General features: G+C 38.4%; 1 protein-coding gene across 13 annotated transcripts in view; it reads right to left on the reverse strand.

Annotated features, from left to right (window-relative positions):
* Positions 1–22,536, reverse strand: part of cic (Putative transcription factor capicua) — a 653,343-nt gene that overhangs the window by 139,764 nt on the left and 491,043 nt on the right. For all 13 annotated transcript variants that reach the window (XM_070089069.1, XM_070089070.1, XM_070089072.1 and 10 more), the window contains exon 7: positions 18,645–19,866. In XM_070089069.1, the coding sequence (XP_069945170.1) occupies positions 18,645–19,866 (1,222 nt within the window). The remainder of the gene's footprint in view (positions 1–18,644; positions 19,867–22,536) is intronic.

Below are 22,536 nucleotides of genomic sequence, written 5' to 3' on the forward strand. Positions count from 1 at the left end.
CTCTCATCACTCTTTGAACCTCTCTTCAATGCTACATATACTCCATCCTCCTTATATCACATCTGCTATGTGAAAACCTCTCATATGCTAATTACTACTCCCTCACCACTATCTTTGCCTCATCATTCCACCCATCACTCCTCTTCCCTCCTGCACCCACCCTCCAATATCCCCAAACTTCTGTGGAACACACTAACAGTACAATCTTAAATCTACCCCATACCTCTTGAACCTCATTACCTACTCTCTCACTAGCCCATCTTTCTCCCGATAGTTGCTTACATCACATGTCATATACTTATTTGTCCTCTTTTTCTAAAATACGTATTTCTTATTACCAAACCTCTTTATATACAAAGTTCAGTCAAAGGCCCCATTACTATTTACCCCTGGCATCCGAAATTTACCTAAACCCTCTACAACAGGTATTCCCACTTTAGCATTTAGGTCCCCCACCACAATTACTGCCTCACTTGGGCCAAAACTCACTTAACATCTCTTGTCTCCTCTACACTCCTCTCTTCTCTAGGAACATAAACACTTAGCATTACCCACTTTTCACATCTGACTCTTATTTTTAATCCACATAATCCTTGGACGTGTCAGCGGATGGGTCTATGAAAGATGAGGTGAATCATAGAATTGATGAGGGGAAAAGGGTGAGTGGTGCACTTAGGAGTCTGTGGAGATAAAGAACTTTGTCCTTGGAGGCAAAGAGGGGAATGTATGAGAGTATAGTTTTACCAACGCTCTTATATGGGTGTGAAGCATGGGTGATGAATGTTGCAGCGAGGAGAAGGCTGGAGGCAGTGGAGATGTCATGTCTGAGGGCAATGTGTGGTGTGAATATAATGCAGAGAATTCGTAGTTTGGAAGTTAGGAGGAGGTGCGGGATTACCAAAACTGTTGTCCAGAGGGCTGAGGAAGGGTTGTTGAGGTGGTTCGGACATGTAGAGAGAATGGAGCGAAACAGAGTGACTTCAAGAGTGTATCAGTCTGTAGTGGAAGGAAGGCGGGGTAGGGGTCGGCCTAGGAAAGGTTGGAGGGAGGGGGTAAAGGAGGTTTTGTGTGCGAGGGGCTTGGACTTCCAGCAGGCATGCGTGAACATGTTTGATAGGAGTGAATGGAGACAAATGGCTTTTAATACTTGACGTGCTGTTGGAGTGTGAGCAAAGTAACATTTATGAAGGGGTTCAGGGAAACCGGCAGGCCGGACATGAGTCCTGGAGATGGGAAGTACAGTGCCTGCACTCTGAAGGAGGGGTGTTAATGTTGCAGTTTAAAAACTGTAGTGTAAAGCACCCTTCTGGCAAGACAGTGATGGAGTAAATGATGGTGAAAGTTTTTCTTTTTCGGGCCACCCTGCCTTGGTGGGAATCGACCAGTGTGATAATAAAATAAAATAAAAATATTCCCTCTTTTCCTGCCAAAACTGATTCTTCAATATTATTGCTACACATTCCTTAGCTCTCTCTCAGATACACCTGACCTAATCCCATTTATTTCTCCTCACTGAAACTCTCCTAGCCCCTTCAGCTTTGGTTTGCTTAGATCCAGCAACCCCAAATCAGAAAAAAAAAAATTTTTTTTCTTAACCCTTTGACTGTCGCAACCCCCAATCCTGAGGTGTCTCCTGGTGTCGCAAAATTTCAAAAAAAAAAAATTATTTTTTCTTATGAAATGATAGAGAATCTTTTCCCGATTGTAATGACACCAAAAAAAACGAAATTTGATGGAAAACTGACGGAATTATGCTCTCGCGAAGTTAGCGACCTTGGCGATATTTACAAATCGGCGATTTCGCCCACTTTGAGCCCTATTTTCGGCTAATTCCATTATTCCAGTCGACCAAACTCATAGCTATTTCTTTAGAACTCCATTTTTTCTATCGATTGAGTACAAGAAACTGCCCATTTACCGATTTCAACTACCCAATAATGTGGTCAGAAATTTGCAATTTGGCCAATTTCACGAAAATTAAAAAATATGACAATTTCAAAATAAGGTCCAGAATGAACAATGCAGACATTCCTGGCTCTAAAATAACATTTTCTTTGTTCATCATCCATGTCTCCAGGCCCCTCTGATATTACTCTTGCTTTCTATTTTGAATTTTTATTCAAACAAAAAATAGAAGATTTACTGTTATGCAGACTACTGCAATACTGTAATAATTGTATAAATAACATCAACCCATTCATGGCTGCATATTAGAATGGCTAGTTGGACATTTATTGGACAATGGCATCATTTGTTTACTTTTGAACATTGGCAAAAATCAAACATTTCCCCTACTTTGAGCTCCATTTCCAGGTTCTTTTTATAGTAAAATCAATCAAAATCACCTCTACTTCTATAATATGTTTTCCATTCTATCAATTGAGACCAAGAAAATGAGAATATAACCATAAATACTATACGAAAATAGACCACAAAGTCGGCATTTTAATAAAAAAACGGTCGGAGTTTTCTTTTTCTAATTATGCACTGCGTGCACCAGGATTTTTTTTATATGGTGCACACTGACCACACAGATCCATTCTCTCACATGTGGGCCTACCAGCTTTCTCCTTCTTGATTTGAAGCCGCTAGAATTTATGAGTATATATACGTCAAACACGGTATCTCGTAAGACGTATATATACGGGTCGTCCACGAAAAGGTTGGAAGGAAGGGGTAAGGGAGGTTTTGTGGGTGAGGAGCTTGGACTTCCAGCATGCGTGCGTGAGCGTGTTCGATAGGAGTGAATGGAGACGAATGGTATTTGGGACCTGACGATCTGTTGGAGTGTGAGTAGGGTAATATTTAGTGAAGGGATTCAGGGAAACCGGTTATTTTTATATAGCCGGACTCGAGTCCTGGAAATGGGAAGTACAATGCCTGCACTCTAAAGGAGGGGTTCGGGATACTGACGGTTTGGAGGGATATGTTGTGTATCTTTATACATATATGCTTGTAAGCTGTTGTGTTCTGAGCACCTCTGCAAAAACAGTGATTATGTGTGAGTGAGGTGAAAGAGTTGAATGATGATGTATTTTCTTTTTGGGGCTTTTCTTTCTTTTTGGGTCACCCTGCCTCGGTGGGAGACGGCCGACTTGTTAAAAAAAAAAAAAAACTTATCTTCCAAAAACTTCAACTGACTATTAAGCATTTAGTGAGTATATGAACTGCACCTGAATGATGATGAAAGTATTTTTTCTTTCTTTTTGGGTCACCCTGCCTTGGTGGGAAACAGTCCATGTGTTAAAAAAAAGTAAAATGAACTGTACTTTCAACTGTGCATCATTTTTGCTTTAACAACATTTACAAAAAAAAAAAAAAAAACTATAGATATGGCCACAGCAGGTCAGACTGATATACAGTAGGGCCCTACTTTACGGCATTCCACTAATATGGATATTTCAAATTATGACCAAAACTCACTATACAGCTCCCACCACCTGACATTCTAATACAGTCAATGAGCCCCACCCAGTTTGTCCACATTTTCTGTAAGCACCACGTTTCTCCATTATGTCTGGAAACTTTCCAAAATTTCAAGTGTTTAAAAGTTATTTCATGTTTTATAGATACAGTGGAACCCCAGATTTCGTACTTAATCAGTTTCAGAAGGTCATTCTAAATCTGAAATGTATGAAAGCTGAAGAAATATTTCCCATACAAAATAATGTAAATCCAATTAATTCAATCGAGACATCCAAAAAACATTCATTTTTTAAAGAATAACTATAGTTTTACATACAGAAAACAATGAGAAATAAATATAAAGTACTAATTTTAATGATAAATGAACATTACATAACTTCATTGAAGACTTTTGTTGACATATTGAAAAAGGCGAGGAGGGGAGAGGGAGAAGAGGTTATCTCTACCACCATCACTACCACCCTCTACCACAATCACTACCACCCTTTACCACCATCACAACCACTACCACTTTCTACCACCATCACAACCACTACCACCCTCTACCACCATCACTCCACCCTCTACCACCATCACTACCACCCTCTACAACCATCACTGCCACCCTTTACCATCATCACTACCACCACCACTACCACCCTCTACCACCATCACTACCACCCCTCTACCACCATCACAACCACTACCACACTCTACCACAATCAATTCTATGGTGTTTCTTACTTTCTTTACCAAAGGGCTGGCACTAGGACCTTTCTTTGGGCCCATGGTGTCTTATTTCACAGTCACAATCAATAAACAAGTGCAAAAATTGTGAAATGTTTCAGATGAATGTTCACTCAACCAGTGACAAAGCCAGACTGAGGTGGCATCCCAGCTGGCGAACGCTTCTGATACGCACAATTCCCAGGACAAGGTACAAAATCTGGAGCAAAAATTTGCCCAAAAAAGTGTTCTCAGCCCGAAACATCCGATATCCGGTGTGTGCGAAATCCGGGGTTCTACTGTAGTACTCTGATAATTACACTTATGTGTACCAGTACCTAAATAAACTTATACACTGTGCTGGCATGCAGGTACACATTAAAATCACTAAGAGTGTCTTATTAATTTTGAGGATGCCATATTAATAATGATAATAATACACAATAATAATTACTCTGCGGTGCATATATATTATGTTAACCCTTAAACTGTCCAAACAAATTTACTTTCACATGTGTAGTGCTCCAAAAGTAGATCTACGTTTTTCTCCATATTTTCAAATATAACAAGAGTAGATCAAAGTTTTGTTTACATGTTTTCAAATGTAAAAAAAAGAAAAGAAGATCCACTTTTTTTACATACTTTCAAATGTTGAAAAAACGTAGATCTATGTTTGGACAGTTTAAGGGTTAATATAAACATTTTCATTAATCCATTTATGATGCTTTTCAAAATTATATAATAATGGACTTGAGTCCTGGAAATGGGAAGTACAATGCCTGCACTCTAAAGGAGGGTTTCGGGACATTAGTAGTTTGGAGGGATATGTTGTGTATCTTTATACGTATATGCTTCTATACTGTTGTGTTCTGAGCACCTCTGCAAAAACAGTGATTATGTGTGAGTGAGGTGAAAGTGTTGAATGATGATGAAAGTATTTTCTTTTTGGGGATTTTCTTTCTTTTTGGGTCACCCTGCCTCGGTGGGAGACGGCCGACTTGTTAAAAAAAAAAATATGCTACGTATATAAACACGATAAGTACACCCCACAGTAGAATAAATTAACAAATATGAGGTTACATGTATGAACCAAAACCAGACGCATTCGTCTGTTTGTTTACATAACTCAGCGTCTCTCTCCTTTCTCATTTACTCATTAAGATTACAAATATTTAGATATTTACATTAAGATTACAAATATTTTAAGGTAAGTAATGAATGTACTGAATATGCATTTTATTGCTCTGGCATGCTTTAAATGTCATAGTATATTACATGGGTGGGGTGCGGTGGACTGCCTGGCTACCATACCTCCCACACCTGACTTCCTACAAATAAATTCTACTCACCTCTTACCCTTCATGAAGACTACAAATACGTATTTTAAGGTAAGTAATGAGTGTACTGAGTGTGTATTTTACTTTTTATTGTTTTTAATGTCTAGTTGTATTGCTAACTTAATATGTGTTAGTGTAAACTTATCTGGCATTTATATGCATTTTTTTCAACAAGTTGGCAGTCTCCCACCGAGGCAGGGTGACCAAAAAAGAAAGAAAATCCCCAAAAAGAAAATACTTTCATCATCATGCAACACTTTCACCTCACTCATACATAATCACTGTCTTTGCAGAGGCACTCAGATACAACAGTTTAGAAGTCCCTCCAAACTGTCAATATCCCAGACCCCTCCTTTAACCCTTTGACTGTCACAAGACCCTTTCTGAAACTGTCATTCTATGTCAAAAAACTTTTGGAAAAAAAAAAAATTATATTTTCTTATGAAATGATAAGAGAATCTTTTCCCGATGGTAATGACACCAAAAGTATGAAATTTGGTCAAAAACTCACGGAATTACGCTCCTGTGAAGTTAGCGGTCTTGGCGACATATACGCATCAGCGATTTCACCGATTTTGAGCCCCATTTTTGGCTAATTGCATTGTTCCAGTTGACCAAACTCATAGCTATTTCTTTAGAACGCCATTTTTTCTATCAACTGAGTACAAGAAACTGCCCATTTACCGATTTGAACTACCCAATAAAGTGGTCAGAAATTGGCAATTTGGCCAATTTCATGCAAATTAAAAAATATGCCAATTTCAAAATAGGGCCCAGAATAAACAATGTAGACATTCTTGGCATTAAAATAACATATCCTCTGTTCATTAGTCATGTCTCTAGGTGCCTCTTATATTACTATTGCTTTCTATTTTGATTTTTTATTCATACAAAAAATTGAAGATTTACTGTTATGCAGACTACTGCATTACTGTAAAAATGGTATAAATAATATCAGTGCACTAGTGAAAGAATATTAGACTCCCCAGTTGACGTGTATTGGACATGTGGTGTGAAACTAATCAAAATCACCTCTATTTGTGTAATATGTCTTCCATTTTATCACACGAGACCATGAAAACGAGAATACAACGATAAATACTATATGAAAATACACCTCAGAGTCGGCATTTTAATCCAAAAAAAAACGGTCGGGGATTTTTTTCTCATTATGCACTGCGTGCTGCAGGATTTTTTTATATGGTGCACATTGACCACACAGACCCATTCTCTCACATGTGGGCCTATCAGCATTCTCCTGTTTGATTTGAAGCCACTAGAATTTTTTTTTTTTTTCAACAAGTCGGCCGTCTCCCACCAAGGCAGGGTGACCCAAAAAGAAAGAAAATCCCCAAAAAGAAAATACTTTCATCATTCAAAACTTTCACCTCACTCACACATAATCACTGCTTTTGCAGAAGTGCCGAGAATATACAATAGTTTAGAAGTATATACGTCTAAAAATACACAATATATCCCTCCAAACTGCCAATATCCCAAACACCTCCTTTAGAGTGCAGGCATTGTACTTCCCATTTCCAGGACTCAAGTCCGGTTATATAAAATAACCGGTTTCCCTTAATCCCTTCACTACATATTACCCTGCTCACACTCCAACAGCTCGTCAGGTCCCAAATACCATTTGTCTCCATTCACTCCTATCTAACACGCTCATGCACGCTTGCTGGAAGTCCAAACCCCTCGCCTACAACACCTCCTTTACCCCCTCCCTCCAACCTTTTCGAGGACGACCCCTACCCCTCCTTCCTCCTCCTACAGATTTATACGCTCTCCAAGTCATTCTACTTTGATCCATTCTCTCTAAATGACCAAACCACCTCAACAACCACTCTTCAGCCCTCTGACTAATATTTTTAGTAACTCCACACCACCTCCTAATTTCCACACTCTGAATTCTCTGTATAATATTTACACCACACCCTCAGACAGGACATCTCCACTGCCTCCAGCCACCTCTTCACTCCAGCATTTACAACCCAAGCTTCATACCCACAAAAGTGTGTTGGTACCACTATGTTTTCATATATTCTCTTCTTTGCCTCCATAGATAACGTTTTTTGTCTCCACAGATACCTCAACACACCACTCACCTTTTTTCCTTCATCAATTCTATGGTTAACCTCATCCTTCATAAACCCATCTGCTGGCAAGTCAATTCCCAAATATCTGAAAACATTCACTTCTTCCATACTCCCTCTCTCCAATGTGATATCCAATTTTTCTTCATCTAATAAATCATTTGATACCCTCATCACCTTACTCTTATCTATTATGTTCACTTTTAACTTTCTACCTTTACACATTCTCCCAAACTCATCCACTAACCTTTGCAATTTTTCTTTAGAATCTCCCATAAGCACAGTATCATCAGCAAAAAGTAACTGTGTCAACTCCCATTTTGTACTTGATTCCCCATAATTTAATCCCACTCCTCTCCCCAACACCTTAGCATTCACTTGTTTCACAACCCCATCTATAAATATATTAAACAACCATGGTGACATTACACATTCCTGTCTAAGACCTATTTTACTAAGAAGTAATCTCCCTCTCTCCTACACACCCTAACCTGAGCCTCACTATCCTCATAAAAACTCTTTACAGTATTTAGTAACTTACCACCTAATCTATATACTTGCAACATCTGCCACATTGCTCCCTTATTCAATCTATCATATGCCATTTCTAAATCCATAAATGCAATGAAAACTTCCCTCCCTTTATCTAAATACTGTTCACATATATGCTTCAATGTAAACACTTGATCTACACATCCGTTACCCACTCTAATGCCTTCTTGATCATCTCCAATCCTACTCTCTGTCTTACCTCTAATTCTTTCAATAATAGCCCTACTGTACACTTTACCTGGTATACTCAGTAAACTTATTCCCCTATAATGAGGGTATTAAATGATTTAGATAAAGAAAAATTGAATATCAAATTGGGGAGGAGGAGTATGGAAGAAGTGAATGTTTTCAGATATTTGGGAGTTGACGTGTCTGTGGATGGATTTATGAAGGATGAGGTTGATCATAGAACTAATGAAGGAAAAAACGCGAGTGGTGTGTTAAGGAATATGTGGAGACAAAAAACGTTATCTATGGAGGCTAAGAATGTATGAAAGTATAGTAGTACCAACACTCTTATATGAAAGTGAAGCTTGGGTTGTAAATGCTGCAGCGAGGAGGTGGATGGAGGCAGTGGAGATTTCCTGCCTAAGGGCAATGTGTGGTGTAAATATTATGCAGAAAATTCGGAGTGTGGAAATTAGGAGAAGGTGTGGAGTTAATAAAAGTATTAGTCAGAGGGCTGAAGAGGGGTTGTTGAGGTGGTTTGGTCATTTAGAGAGAATGGATCAAAGTAGAATGACATGGAGAGCATATAAATCTATAGGGGAAGGAAGGCGAGGTAGGGGTCGTCTTCGAAAAGGTTGGAGAGAGGGGGTATAGAAGGTTTTGTGGGCGAGGGGCTTGGACTTCCAGCAAGCGTGCGTGAGTGTGTTAGATAGGAGTGAATGGAGACGAATGGTATTTGGAACCTGACGAGCTGTTGATGTGAGAGCAGGGTAATATTTAGTGAAGGGATTCAGGGAAACCGGTTATTTTCATATAGCCGGACTTGAGTCCTGGAAATCGGAAGCACAATGCCTGCACTTTAAAGGAGGGGTTTGGGATATTGGCAGTTTGGAGGGATATGTTGTGTATCTTTATACGTATATGCCAATCCCTAGGTACCTTCCCCTCTTTCATACATTTATTCAACAAAAATACCAACCACTCCAACACAACATCCCCCCCTTCTGCTTTTAACATTTCTGTCATGATCCCCTAAGTTTCTGCTGCTTTACCCCCTTTCATTTTACGTAATGCCTCACTCACCTCCCTCACACTCACATCCTGCTCTTCTTCACTCCTAGAAGATGTTCCTCCCTGACCAGTGCATGAAATTACCACCTTCCCTTCATCATCAACATTTAAAAGTTCCTCAAAATATTCCCGCGTTCTACCCAATACCTCCAGCTCCCCAACTACTAACTCCTCTAATTTGTTTTTAACTGACAAATTCATTCGTACCCTAGGCTTTCTTAACTTGTTTAACTTACTCAAAAATTTTTCTTATTTTTGGCAAAATTTCTTGATAGTGTCTCTGGTGGCTCTGGTGGCCTGGTGGTTAACGCTCTCGCTTCACACGGCGAGGGCCTGGGTTCGATTCCCAGCCAGAGTAGAAACATTGGACGTGTTTCTTTCCACCTGTTGTCTATGTTCCCCATCAGTAAAATGGGTACCTGGGTGTTAGTCGACTGGTGTGGGTCGCATCCTGGGACACTGACCTAAGGAGGCCTGGTCACAGACCGGGCCGCGGGGGCGTTGACCCCCGGAACTCTCTCCAGATAAACTCCCATTCTATCATCTGCTCTCCTTTTGCACTCTCTCACCACTCTCTTTATCTTTCTTTTACTCTCCATATACTCTGCTCTTCTTACAACACTTCTGCTTTGTAAAATCCTCTCATAAGCTACCTTTTTCTATTTTATCACACCCTTTACTTCATCATTCCACCAATCACTCCTCTTTCCTCCTGCACCCACCCTCCTATAGCCACAAACTTCTGCCCCACATTCTAATACCGCATTTTTTAAACTATCCCAACCTTCTTCAACCCCCCCCCATTACTCATACTTGCATTAGCCCACCTTTCTGCCAATAGCTGCTTATATCTCACCCTAACTTCCTCCTCCCTTAGTTTATACACCTTCGCCTCTCTCTCTTACTTAATGATCCCCAAACTGTCTCCGAGTTAACTTAAGATAGCAGACATTTGATTACATACTCTTATTTATTTGATAGATATCAGTAATATATTCAAGTGAAAGCACTATTAAAAATGTATACCAGATGAGGGTGGCAAGAAGGCCACATTTGGTCTCCCTGGGCTGTATATTTGACACCCTTAGTACAGGTCCGCCATCACAAAACCGGCAATCAGTTATTCGGTTCCTTCAGTTATTCGGCACTAATTTTGGCTAGCATAATTTCAAATTTCCAGGGTCGCCACACCAACCTGCTGGTACTGTTTGGTGGCGCTACTTGCTGCATAAGCCATTCCAATTTCTTTTTCTCCATTTATTGCTTTAACCTGCTTACTTTTAGCCCTAGCCATGGTTCCAATGAATAAAAGAAATGCTTCTCATTATGTAAAGCACCTACACAGCACATTATCCAATAAAGATAAGGTGGCTTTGAAGCCACTGTCGGCTGCCATGAGCTCAGTCTCATGAAGCAGGAGAATATGCTTTATTACGCTAATATCAACACTACAGCTTATTTGCTTATCACAATTGATCAAATATGACATAAGAAACAATATAAATAACATAAAACATGTTAAATACTCCAGAATGAATAATATTGGGCATAACACCGAGCAGTTCGACAGAGTTATGAAGAGGATATGGTAAACAAATACCTTTCTCCCATCCTTGTCTTGGGGGCTTATATTAGAGAAAACGGTGTATAGCACAGGGCTATGATATACACTCGTACTCCACCATAAACATGAAACAAAAAAGTTATTTTCTCTATATACATTATCACACATAGCAGCATATGTGTAGAGAACCTAGGATAACCCCAAAAAAGTCAACGTGGCTTATTTTCAGTACCTGGCTTGGGTTAGCCATATATGATTTTTGGTAAATATTCAATTTCCAGCCAGGGTAGAAACATTAGGCGTGTTTCTTTACACCTGTTGTCTATGTTTACCCAACAGTAAATGGGTACCTGGGTGTTAGTCGACTAGTGTGGGTGTTATCCTGGGACACTGACCTAATTTTCTTGAAATACTCAGCATAACAAGTGCCTTTCTATACAGTAGTATGTCACTGATGTCAGCTAGGCCTGTATACCTTGTACATGTACGTGTAATAAATAAAGATATTATTATTATTATTATTATTATTATTATTATTATTATTATTATTATATTATTCTTTTCTCAGTTGTTTGTTGGGTTATCTTATTCAAACTTGGGCAATGTATGATGGAAAGATACTTCTTAACGTACACCAAAAATGAAAGAAATCAGACCATAAATAGCGGAATTCACTTCTCAGCCATTAGCTGCCGCTTAGCGGTATATTTTTGTATGGTTGTTATGGTTATATTCTCATTTTTTCGGTCTCATTTGATAGAATGAAAGATATATTACAGAAATAGACATGATTTTGATTGCTTTCATGACGAAAAGTACCTTGAAATTGCACTCACAGTAGCGAAAATGTTCTTTTCTTTAGCGAAGCTCAAGAGTAAACAAATGACGTCACCGTCCAATACCTGTCCGCCTGCCAGTCTAAATTCCAATACGAAGTCAAGAATGGATTGACATTATTTATACAATTATTACAATAATGCAGTAGTCTACATAACAGTAAATCTTCTATTTTTTGTGAATAAAAATTCCAAATGGTAAGCAAGAGTAATATAAGAGGGGCCTGTAGCCATGACTAATGAACAGAGAAAATGTTATTTTAGTGCCAGGAATGTCTGCACTGTTTCTTCTGGATCCTATTTTGAAATTGGCATCTGTTGAAATTTGTGTGAAATTGGCCAAATTGCCAATTTCTGACAACTTTATTGGATAGTTGAAGTAAGTGAATGGGCGGTTTCTTGTACTCAGTTGACAGACAAGAAGTAAATAAGTTTATTCAGGTATACACAAATACAGTTACATAGATTATCATACATAGCAGTGTATGTATAGAGAACCTAGGATAACCCAGAAAAGTCAGACAAAGTGACTTATTTCCAGTACCTGGCTTGGGCTTGCCATATATGATTTTTGGTAAATATTTTTTTTCTCGGTTGTTTGTTGGACTATCTCATTGAAACTTGGGCAATGTATGATGGAAAGATGCTTCTTAACGTGCAACAAAAATAAAAAAGACGGGCGATAAATAAGGGAGTTCACTTCTCAGCCATTAGCCGCCTCTTTGCAGTATATTTTCGTATGATTTTTATGGTTGTATTCTCATTTTTTGGACTCATTTGATAGAATGGAAGATATATTACAGAAATAGACATGATTTTGATTGTTTTCATGACGAAAAGTACCTTGAAATTGCACTCACAGTAGCGAAAATGTTCTTTTCTTTAGCGAAGCTCAAGAGTAAACAAATGACGTCACCGTCCAATACCTGTCCGCCTGCCAGTCTAAATTCCAATACGAAGTCAAGAATGGATTGACATTATTTATACAATTATTACAATAATGCAGTAGTCTACATAACAGTAAATCTTCTATTTTTTGTGAATAAAAATTCCAAATGGTAAGCAAGAGTAATATAAGAGGGGCCTGTAGCCATGACTAATGAACAGAGAAAATGTTATTTTAGTGCCAGGAATGTCTGCACTGTTTCTTCTGGATCCTATTTTGAAATTGGCATCTGTTGAAATTTGTGTGAAATTGGCCAAATTGCCAATTTCTGACAACTTTATTGGATAGTTGAAGTAAGTGAATGGGCGGTTTCTTGTACTCAGTTGACAGACAAGAAGTAAATAAGTTTATTCAGGTATACACAAATACAGTTACATAGATTATCATACATAGCAGTGTATGTATAGAGAACCTAGGATAACCCAGAAAAGTCAGACAAAGTGACTTATTTCCAGTACCTGGCTTGGGCTTGCCATATATGATTTTTGGTAAATATTTTTTTTCTCGGTTGTTTGTTGGACTATCTCATTGAAACTTGGGCAATGTATGATGGAAAGATGCTTCTTAACGTGCAACAAAAATAAAAAAGACGGGCGATAAATAAGGGAGTTCACTTCTCAGCCATTAGCCGCCTCTTTGCAGTATATTTTCGTATGATTTTTATGGTTGTATTCTCATTTTTTGGACTCATTTGATAGAATGGAAGATATATTACAGAAATAGACATGATTTTGATTGTTTTCATGACGAAAAGTACCTTGAAATTGAGCTCAAAGTAGCGGAAATGTTCGATTTTTGCCGATGTTCAATGAACTGTGTAAGTCAAGTTGGTTAATTTTATTATGTGTATTCTAACCAAACCACTCTGTAATTCAGAAAATTCAGTAATCCGGCACACTACAGGTCCCAATGATGCCAAATTTGTGATGGAGAACCTGTATATAGTGAAACCTTTAACAAAATTGGTCTGTAACTTCATTATACACTATACTACTGTGTTTCTAAGCATGCCTCCTTAACTAAATCTGCTATAATCCTTTCTTAGTCAAATTATTTCCTACATATCTAATTACTTCTGTCATTAATCTGCCACATTTTAAAAGAGAAAATAAAAAACACTTTTTTTTTTTCAACAAGTTGGCCGTGTCCCACCGAGGCAGGGTGACCCAAAAAGAAAAAATCTCCAAAAAGAAAATACTTTCATCATCATTAAACACTTTCGCCTCACACATAATCACTGTTTTTGCAGAGGTGCCCAGAATACAACAGTATAGAAGTTTTTTTTTTTTTTTTTTCTTTTTTTTTTTCAACAAATCGGCCGTCTCCCACCAAGGCAGGGTGACCCAAAAAAGAAAAAATCCCCAAAAAGAAAATACTTTCATCATCATTCAACACTTTCACCTCACTCACACATAATCACTGTTTTTGCAGAGGTGCTCAGAACACAACAGTTTAGAAGCATATACATAACATATCCCTCCAAACTGCTAATATCCTGAAACCCCTCCTTTAGAGTGCAGGCATTGTACTTCCTATTTCCAGGACTCAAGTCCGGCAATATAAAAATAACCGGTTTCCCTGAATCCCTTCACTAAATATTACCCTGCTCACACTCCAGCAGATCGTCAGGTCCCAAATACCATTCGTCTCCATTCACTCCCATCGAACACGCTCATCCACACCTGCTGAAAGTCCAGACCCCTCGCCCACAACATCTCCTTTACCCCCTCCCTCCAACCTTTTTGAGGACAACCCCTACCCCGCCTTCCTTATCGGAAACATAATCTGCAATCAATAAATCATCTTTATAAAAAACTGTGGTTATTATTGGCCCCTTCACAATTCAATATATCTGCACAAAAATGTAAACATTTGCTTTCAAAATCATTTATTTTCTTTTACCATACTGGCCATTTCTCAACAAGGTAGGGTAAACTATAAAAAAGTTATACATTCATCACTCATTCAATAGCTGCCTTGCCAAAAGTGCACATTCATAACATATCAGATGACCTTCAAAATTGCAATATCCCCACTCTTCCCTTAGAATTCATGCACTACAATACAGGAGGGCCCCACTTATACGGCGGGTTAGGTTCCAGGCTACCGCCGTAAAGCGGAAACCGCCGTAAAGTGGAACACCCTTTTTTTCCACTTACAAATGCATACAAACACTAGATAACAAGTTTACACTAACATATATTATGTTAGCAATAGAACCAGGCATCAAAAAACAATACAAAAGTACAATACACACATAGTGCACTCATTACTTACCTTAAAATATTTATAGTCTTAATCTAGGGTGAGACAAGTAGTATTTATTGTAAGAAATCAAGTGTGGTATGTATGGTAGTCAGCCAGGCTACCATACCAGGCCACCCACACATACTATTCTATGATATTTAAGCATCCCAGAGTGATAAAATGTATATACAGTTCACTCATTACTTACCTTAAAATATAGGGTGAGATGAGTAGTATTTATTGTAAAATATCAAGTGTGGTATGTATGGTAGTCAGCCAGGCTACCATACCAGGCCAACCCACCCACACATACTATTCTATGATATTTAAGCATCCCAGAGCGATAAAATGTATATACAGTTCACTCATTACTTACCTTAAAATATAGGGTGAGATGAGTAGTATTTATTGTAAAAAATCAAGTGTGGTATGTATGGTAGTCAGCCAGGCTACCATACCAGAGAGAAAGAATGAGTGCATGAGAGAGGACAGGCGCAGAGTTATGTAAACAAACCAGGCGAAGGTAAGTTTTGTAAACAGTGTACACGTCTGGTTTGTGTACAAGTTGCATTGTGTACAGGTTGTCTCTACATTGATACGGTAGAATAAATAAAGAAGAACACTCCCATTCTCATGTAACATCATTTTGAGAAGAAATGATGCTCTGAGTGAAGGCAATGGAAGTAAGTCACTCTGACTTTTTTGGGTTATCCTAGGTTCTCTACACATATGTTGTTATGTATTTATGTTATGTATCGTGTTTATTATATAATTTTGAAAAAAATATCACGGATGGATTAATGAAAATGTGTATATTAACGTAATATACAACATTTAATGATACACCGAGCTCAGACAGCGTAAACAAACAAACTGAACAGGTTGTGGACGATCACTCGGTCAGGCGAAATAGACGGTATTAATACGTGTCCAGTTTTAGTTCATTCATGTACATTTGTAAGAGTTTGTGAAACTTTTACCTTATAATATTTTTATTATTATTTTATTTTATTTTTTTTTATTATTATCACACTGGCCGATTCCCACCAAGGCAGGGTGGCCCAAAAAAGAAAAACTTTCACCATCATTCACTCCATCACTGTCTTGCCAGAAGGGTGCTTTACACTACAGTTTTTAAACTGCAACATTAACACCCCTCCTTCAGAGTGCAGGCACTGTACTTCCCATCTCCAGGACTCAAGTCCGGCCTGCCGGTTTCCCTGAACCCCTTCATAAATGTTACTTTGCTCACACTCCAACAGCACGTCAAGTATTAAAAACCATTTGTCTCCATTCACTCCTATCAAACACGCTCACGCATGCCTGCTGGAAGTCCAAGCCCCTCGCACACAAAACCTCCTTTACCCCCTCCCTCCAACCCTTCCTAGGCCGACCCCTACCCCGCCTTCCTTCCACTACAGACTGATACACTCTTGAAGTCATTCTGTTTCGCTCCATTCTCTCTACATGTCCGAACCACCTCAACAACCCTTCCTCAGCCCTCTGGACAACAGTTTTGGTAATCCCGCACCTCCTCCTAACTTCCAAACTACGAATTCTCTGCATTATATTCACACCACACATTGCCCTCAGACATGACATCTCCACTGCCTCCAGCCTTCTCCTCGCTGCAACATTCATCACCCACGCTTCACACCCATATAAGAGCGTTGGTAAAACTATACTCTCATACATTCCCCTCTTTGCCTCCAAGGACAAAGTTCTTTGTCTCCACAGACTCCTAAGTGCACCACTCACTCTTTTTCCCTCATCAATTCTATGATTCACCTCATCTTTCATAGACCCATCCGCTGACACGTCCACTCCCAAATATCTGAATACGTTCACCTCCTCCATACTCTCTCCCTCCAATCTGATATTCAATCTTTCATCGCCTAATCTTTTTGTTATCCTCATAACCTTACTCTTTCCTGTATTCACCTTTAATTTTCATCTTTTGCACACCCTACCAAATTCATCCACCAATCTCTGCAGCTTCTCTTCAGAATCTCCCAAGAGCACAGTGTCATTTATTATTATTATAATAATTAAATCACGAAACAAATACTCTTACACTGTGTACAAGTTAGTACAGAATTATAGCTATAAAGTGAAGGCATACGAAAGGAATATTTTTCTACAGTTATCCCTAGTAACAGTTGACAGGCTAGAGAAAACGTAATTCTTCCGACACTTCTACAAACCGTTTGGTAAACATCTCATATATATTTGTATAAATTTTTATACTGTGGGTGCATGTATCATGTTTGTGCGTTACATAATGTGTTTCTTATATAATTTTGAAAAAAATATCATAGATAGATTAAGGGAAATGTCTATATTAACGTAATATGCGACATTAATGCGCCCAAGAGATTATTATTATTATTATTATTATTATTATTATTATTATTATTATTATTATTATTATTATTGCATCAAGAGTAGAGAGACTCTTAGTGATTTTAATGTGTACCTACATGCCAGCACAGTGTGTAAGTTTATTTAGGTACAGGTGTACACAAGTTTAATTATCAAGTACAATACATATAAAATATACAATAACTTTAAAACACTTGAAATTTTGGAAAGTTTCCAGACATAATAAGGAGATGTGCTCAGGGAGAATGTAAACAAACTCGGTGGGCCGCTGTGACCGTATTAGAAAGACAGGTGGGGGGAGCCGTATAGCGAGTTTTGGTCATAATTTGAAATGTCCGTATTAGCGGAACGCCGTAAAGCGAAACGCCGTAAAGCGGGGCCCTGCTGTATTCATAATCTTCCTATTTATCCTTTTAACAAATACTTTCACTGTATTCACTTATAAGTTGGTCTTTTTCTAATCAGCTCTACTTAATTCATGTAATATGTAACACCACATTAATACATAAATTTACTGTAGTACGTTCGTTAGGAACAAAACTCAACTCCTCGATTACTTTCTCATAAGATGACATTTCGAATAAAAATTAATAATAAATACTAGAACATGAGAAAATGGTAAATAACATAAATCTGCAGGTGTTTTAAGCAATGAGAGAATATCATTTTGCACTTTTTCTTCTAAAGTTTTGTAGTTGTGTACCGAGAACCATTAAAGTATTCACAAAAAAATGCTAAACCCCAAATGAAATCCACTGCAAATAGAATCCAACAAGGTTGAATGCCTAAAGTTGAAAAGCTCTAAGCCCTTAAAAATAACTCGGATGTTATTCATAGGATAACATTTCTCTCCAACAATTAACAAAATGTTTTGAAAATACTAAATTATGGAGAATTCTGCACTGCCTGTGACACCTAGGAAATTATGAATAAAATGACTCACAGGAGCACAAAATTCTGGAAGGACAACCTATAAACTCCAGCAAGGGTAATGTTTCCCAGGGTAAATAAAGTTGATATATCAGGCCGGACTTGAGTCCTGGAGATGGGAAGTACAGTGCCTGCACTCTGAAGGAGGGGTGTTAATGTTGCAGTTTAAAAACTGTAGTGTAAAGCACCCTTCTGGCAAGACAGTGATGGAGTGAATGATGGTGAAAGTTTTTCTTTTTCGGGCCACCCTGCCTTGGTGGGAATCGGCCGGTGTGATAATAAAAAAAATAAAAAAAATCAGCAATTTGTCATAAAAGTAATAATATAATAAAAAAGTAATAATAAATTATTAAACATTGAATCATTCACCCCTACACACACCTTTCTGGGGCTTTTGGGTTCCTCCTTGCCTGAGAAGGATCCAAGAGACTGAGTTCTTCTCTTATTGTTTGTACTGGTAGCAGTCTCAAGGTCAGTAACAAAAACATCATCATCATCTGCAGACAAGTCAAAATCCACATCTTGACCACAAGATTCTCGTCGATTCTGGCCCCCTTCACACTTGTTACCCCCAACACCATCACTTGTACTACCCATGTGTCCTCTACCATTTGCTAACACATCACCATTTGTTGTTGGCTTAAGGTCTGTCTCATTTTTTGGCTGATGCTGATTAGAAACACTTCTGTTTGGTGTTGTAATAAGAGGAACCAGTTGACTCCAATGATAAGTTGGTTGGTCAGGCTGATGTTCATCCCAGTTGACTTCCTCACCCATATCTTCCCTTGGTGTTTGATGAACCACAACTTGATCAGACTCAGATCCTGCGATATGACACCTTGGTTGTGTGGTGATTATAACAGCACCAGCAGTAGCTCCAGTCACAAAGGTTGTGGTCAGTGGTGTCACTTCTGTCTTCACTTGATTAGTTATGTTTTCTTTATTATCTGGAGTTTCTTGCTTAGTGATATCAAGATTAAGAGAGGACTGTTCCAAGATGTGTAATCTGCTGTCTCTTACACTAGCATTATTGGCACGCAAAAGTAAGCCTTCTTGCTCTCCACAACTTCCTGAAACTCTTTTACAATCAAAATCCGACTTCCCGTCAGTCAAATCAGATCGCTCATTATTAAACCCCGACTGATCTATGGGGCGAAATCTACTGGAGAGATCTTCAGGCTGTGAATGGGTATCATCTTTGGCAGTGCTAGGTATAGATGAGGTAAGAACTTTTTCCAAAATTGCAACAGTTGGTTGAGTGGCACCTGAGGTAACTGCAACCACAGAGCCACCCAGACCTCTGGAAGGATGACCCTGTTGGGACACATTTATCACTTGGCTGTTGATAGTGGTTACACGAGGATTAAGAGTCAAATGTTCTCTTCTATCATGTATAACTGATTCTGGACCTTGGTGAAGATGCACACTTGTAGGTCCTGCTGGAGAGAGGGTTACTTGTGGGTTGTTTATGCTTAAACTTGATGATCCTGGGGATTGACCCATAGGCACAGTGTGGCTAGGGGAGGCGCGGATCACACTCGTGCCACCCGTCACCTGGCTAACTGTTGAGGGCAGCTTAGTCACTGGACGAAGTAACTCAGGTCTGAAAAATATTTTATTTCTTTATTGTATTTTCATTTATAGAAAACTACCAATTACAAAGATTTAAAAAATGGGAAAAAATGCATAAGTTTTTTTTAGAAATTTGATAATCTTACTTTAATTATAACAATACAGTACTACTATATGCAGTGCAATGCATGCATTTATTTATTTATTTATTTATTTATTTATTTATTTATTTGCTTTTTATTTGGACATGATACATAGTTGTACAAAGAAATATGGTGATTGAGTGTACATGCCAAAATCCCCTTGTATGCAGAGCATTACGGGCAGGCTTAAAATTAACTTAAGTTAATATATCATTGCTTAGTTAATCTTAAGATTAACTAAGCAATGATATATTCAGTGGTAAAAATTACAGTAAACAAATTACAACATGAAGTACAAATGAGTATTTCAAATAAGAAGCATTACAGTTGTACAAATTTGTAGCATAACAATGTATAATGATTATTTAGATACCGATACCCATGCACTTCTTAAAATACAGCTACAAAATGTGTGATGGTGAATGTAGTTTAGTTCAATGGGCTACCCTAAAGAAGACTGGAAGTTGAGTACAGATTCAAGGAACAGATGCTGCAACCCTCACTCAAAGAGGACCTATGAATGAGAATAGAACCAAACTTATTACCAGAAGCAATATGTGCCCAACATGAAGTGAACCCAGCAAGAGTATAATTAAGAGGCAGGCCCAAAAGCCAAGACTCAACCCCAGCAGCCACAAACTAAGTAAACACACAGTAGAGTAGAGAAATAATTTTAAAGCATGAATAAACAATAAACAAAGATGATGATCTTCCAACAAGCCGGCTGTATCCCACTAAGGAAGGGTGGCCCAGAAAGAAAAACGAAAGTTTCTCTTCTTAAATTTAATAATTTATATAAGAGAAGGGGTTACTAGCCCCTTGCCCCCAGCATTTTAGTCCCCTCTTATGACACACATGGCTTATGGAGGATGAATTCTGTTCCACTTCCCATGGAGAAATAGAGATCTCATGTAAAAATAAAAGATGGGAAAAGTTGTACATTATACCTTTAAGTTAACTTAATTCAAAATAAATACAGTAGATCCCCACACTCAACATTATAGTAATGTGTTCATGAAAATCATTCTTTTGTTAAGTGGTTGGAACTTGGATCTTATTTTCCCATAGACCCCTATGTTATAATCAAAGATGCACTCTTGAGCCATAATCCACATCTAATTTCATTATTTTTAACAATAGCACTGAAAACACTGTATAGTATTGAGGCAAGTCCCTCTCTTCAATTCCTCTTTATTCCTCCTCCTCCTCTCATTCCCTCTCTCAGATTCCCTCCCTCCCACTCTCCCATTCACCAACACAATCTTTCCCACTGCATCTGAAATAACAGAGAAAAAAAAATTTATGGAAAATAATTTGAATATTTGCAAAAGACTGTAACTGCTGATCAGCATTAATTAGATATTAACTAACAATATCAGAGGATCCCACATACAAGAATCACAAGTGCTGCAATCACAACCATGAGGAAATGATGGAATGAATAATGAAAACCTTCAAACTGAGATGCTAAGCCAATGATGGTCCTCTTTAAACAATCTGTTCCCTCCAGGCGGGAATATTGCTGTACATTAACAGCCCCTTTCAAGGTGGGCAAATGGTAAAAACAGATACCCTGACCTGTACTCCTTGGAAAACACGAAAGATTTTATTTTTTTTAACATGTCAGCCATTTTCCACCAAGGCAGAGTGACCCAAAAAGAAAGAAAAATCCAAAAGGAAAGAAAAACCTTTCATCATCATTCAACATTTTTACCATCACTCTTTGCAGAGGTGCTCAGATACGACAGTTTAGATGTCCCTCCAAACTGCCAACATCCCAAACCCCTCCTTTAAAGTGCAGGCATTGTACTACTTCCCATTTCTAGGACTCAAGTCTGTCTAACCGGTTTCCCTAAATCCCCTCACAAAATATTACCCTCCTCACACTCCAACAGCTCATCAGGTTCCAAAAACCATTTGTCTCCATTCACTCCTATCTAACACGCTCATGCACACTTTTCGAAGATGACCCCCTACCCCGCCTTCCTTCCCCTACACATTTATACTATCTCCAAGTCATTCTACTTATACATCATGATATACATTAAAAAAAAAAATTTTTAACACATCAGCCATTTTCTACCTAGGCAAGGCGACCCAAAAAGAAAGAAAAACTCAAAAAGAAAGAAAATACATTCATCATTATTCAACACTTTCACCATCATATAATATAATATACATTATGATATACCATGGACCCTTGAATTTCGTCCCCCTTAAATATCGTGAATTTTGGAAATCGGCGAATTTTTTCGTCAAAATATTGGCTTGATTTTTGTGATTTGGTTTAGATATCGGCAGAAAATTCGGAGTGTGGAAATTAGGAGAAGGTGTGGAGTTAATAAAAGTATTAGTCAGAGGGCAGAAGAGGGGTTGTTGAGGTGGTTTGGTCATTTAGAGAGAATGGATCACAGTAGAATGACATGGAAAGCATATAAATCTATAGGGGAAGGCAGGCGGGGTAGGGGTCGTCCTCGAAAGGGTTGGAGAGAGGGGGTAAAGGAGGTTTTGTGGGTAAGGGGCTTGGACTTCCAGCAAGCGTGCGTGAGCGTGTTAGA

The sequence above is a fragment of the Cherax quadricarinatus genome, chromosome 27, assembly GCF_038502225.1.
Source record: "Cherax quadricarinatus isolate ZL_2023a chromosome 27, ASM3850222v1, whole genome shotgun sequence".
Taxonomy (NCBI): Eukaryota; Metazoa; Arthropoda; class Malacostraca; order Decapoda; family Parastacidae; genus Cherax; species Cherax quadricarinatus.